This window comes from Aulostomus chinensis, chromosome 23 (assembly GCF_037954235.1).
Source record: "Aulostomus chinensis isolate RoL2024-O1b breed Wild chromosome 23, RoL_Achi_v1.0, whole genome shotgun sequence".
Lineage (NCBI taxonomy): Eukaryota > Metazoa > Chordata > Actinopteri > Syngnathiformes > Aulostomidae > Aulostomus > Aulostomus chinensis.
The window spans coordinates 3,470,001-3,472,500 of NC_141342.1; the positions used below are offsets into that span (position 1 = coordinate 3,470,001).

Here is a 2,500-nt window from a genome sequence, read left to right on the forward strand (position 1 = left end):
AGCAGGTAACGTCACTGCAACAGACGATGGCTGGAATGGAAGTGAGACACCGGCCAATACTGCTGGTACAGAAAGAGGATGTTTATTAGTCATCTTTTCACAACTGAAATAATAAACTTGCACTTTACAGTATGTTGTGCTAAACTTGTCACCAAAAAACCTGGGCCAGCACTGATTATGTTCATCACTACATTTCACCGCAAATAAAATAATGTCAAGTAAGTCCAATATGCAACAGGGTACCATCCAGTGTAAAACAAATATCGCAGTAGATATAAAAATCAATAAATCAGAAATTCAAAAGTGCAGTCAGGTTCTTGAGGTATTCAACATGGGTTCTGCCAAAGAGGATGTGACATCACATACAGTCGAGAAGAATAGATGAACAACTCTCTCCTCCCTGGAGGGAACGCTCAGCAGCCGCTGGCACCAAAGATGGCGATGATGTAAAAGAATGATTGCGGCTGGGTGCCCAGGTGAAGCAGTGGTCTACTGAGTTCCCTCCCTACACAAGAGCCCCCCTGTTGACAGACATCCCTTATAATTAATAATAGTTTGCCCATGCATCTACACGTGTAACCAAAAAGCAAAACACACGCTGTAAATCGGCAGAGCCCAGGGCGTCTGATTTCTACTTAAAAATACTCTCCCCAGAGAATAAACACACGTCAAATGAATTACATGTTCATATGCTGTCCTTCGTCGGTCATAAGTGCCTTTTTGTACAAGTCTCCCTTTGACTGCAATGCATTCTGCTAAGAGCTTTGAGTGCCCCCTGCTGGCAAAGGTAGACTTAATCAAAGTTCCGAACCAGTGCTTCTAAACCACTGGGCCGTGGCCCATGGGGAGCTCCGAGTCCACAATAGGCTTTCAAGATTTAAAATTTTTTTTTTTTTTTTAAAAATCACATTTTGCAAGGACGCATCTTTTACTTGAGTCAAATATCAATCTAAAATATAATGGAAGCTGTGTTTAATCCATATAAAGCTTACAAAATATGAAATTATTGGCAAATTCAAAAAAATATGAGTCTTTAAAATTAATTTATGAACCTAATCAAGTTGAGACGCAGTGAAATGGAAGCGTTACAATTTGTGCGTAGACACATTCATTTCTCTGTCTGTTTTGGAGTCGTTTACTGCCTGTTTCCAATATGAGCAGACAGGCCGTGAAGTAGAGAGGAGAGAATCCCAGATCTAGATTATCTGTGATGACACTTCCTGTACAGGCTCAATACTGGAGCACTTCAAGCGTCATAAAGGGATTCCTTGAGCTAGTTAGCAGAAGGGGGGGGGGTGGTCACACGCGTGGTGAAAATGGAGGTTATGTTACATTTCTCTTTTGTCCTCAAACAGTCAAAAACCAGCCTCTCTATTTATTCCATGATAGCCCAAAGTGACTCCCCTCACAGCGGCGTGACTGGTCGTGTCACAGTCTACGGATCCGTGTTGGTTTGGCTTGGAGGAAACACACACTCTCTGTCTGGGATCCTCCCGACCCCTTTCAAGACCATCCTGTCCTCGTACACCGACACTGTTCCGTAGGCGTTGCTCTCCGGTGGGGTCTCAACCACCCCCTCTAACGTCAGGTGGTGCACTCCGGTGCCTTTATCCTGGCAATAACCTCCGTCGTGGTCGTGTCCAGCTATGAAACACACCACGCTGCCGTGGGACTGGATGATAGCCAGGAGCTCATCAAAGTTCCATGCAAGGCAGACGGGGGTTGTGGAGCAGGGATGGATCGGGAGGTGACCTGAACACAAGAGAGAGACGCTGTTGGGTTTTTGGATTCAGTCTTCAAAATGGATTCCAGCAGTGTCTGTGTTCTGTATCTGGTAACAACTCAAACGAGACTGCAGAAGAAGAACTACACCACACATTCCAAAAACAGATAAATACATACAACTTGCAGTTGCTTCACGTAGACAATCAAGATCTGAGAAACGAATATGTAAAGAATGTTATCCAGGAATGGATCTGAAGCTGGACTGCAGAACAGGTCCTCTGATCTCCAGTTGTGAGCTCAATCTCACACTCCAGACTCACAAATACCACTTTCTATACTTTTCACCTAGAGATTCTGGAGGTGATTTCCTCTGGTTTTCTAAGTTACATGTTGAGCCCAGGGTCACAGCATACAGTCATGGACACACTGAAGACGCGCGTGTTGTGTTCCATCAGAGGTCGGAACCAGCTACACTGGGTCGGTTTGCTCTGCATACACCGTCCATTCAGACAGTTTTCAGATTTTCCAAGGTTTTCACATTTAATTATGTTTCAGACTCATCTTCAAATTGATTCGATTCATATCCTACAGTGAGATTGCACCTCCACACTTCAAATCCAACATTCAGTTTCTGGGATGGACAGACGGTACTCACTGACGATGGTGACTTTCTCCTGTTTCTCATCAGCCGAGGACAGAACGGAGTCCAGCCAGTCCAGCTGGTCCTGACTGAAGCCGCCGTTGAACTTACAGAACCTCTGCACCAGTTTGTGAC

General features: G+C 44.7%; 1 protein-coding gene across 2 annotated transcripts in view; it reads right to left on the reverse strand.

Moving 5' to 3' along the window:
* Positions 1-66: 66 nt before the first annotated feature.
* Positions 67-2,500, reverse strand: part of adprm (ADP-ribose/CDP-alcohol diphosphatase, manganese-dependent) — a 7,251-nt gene continuing 4,817 nt past the window's right edge. For both annotated transcript variants that reach the window (XM_086195066.1, XM_086195067.1), the window contains 2 exons: positions 2,381-2,500; positions 67-1,752 (listed from right to left, as the gene is read on the reverse strand). The exon at positions 2,381-2,500 is cut by the window's right edge and continues 6 nt beyond it. In XM_086195066.1, the coding sequence (XP_086051192.1) occupies positions 1,436-1,752; positions 2,381-2,500 (437 nt within the window). In that variant the 3' untranslated portion in view covers positions 67-1,435. The remainder of the gene's footprint in view (positions 1,753-2,380) is intronic.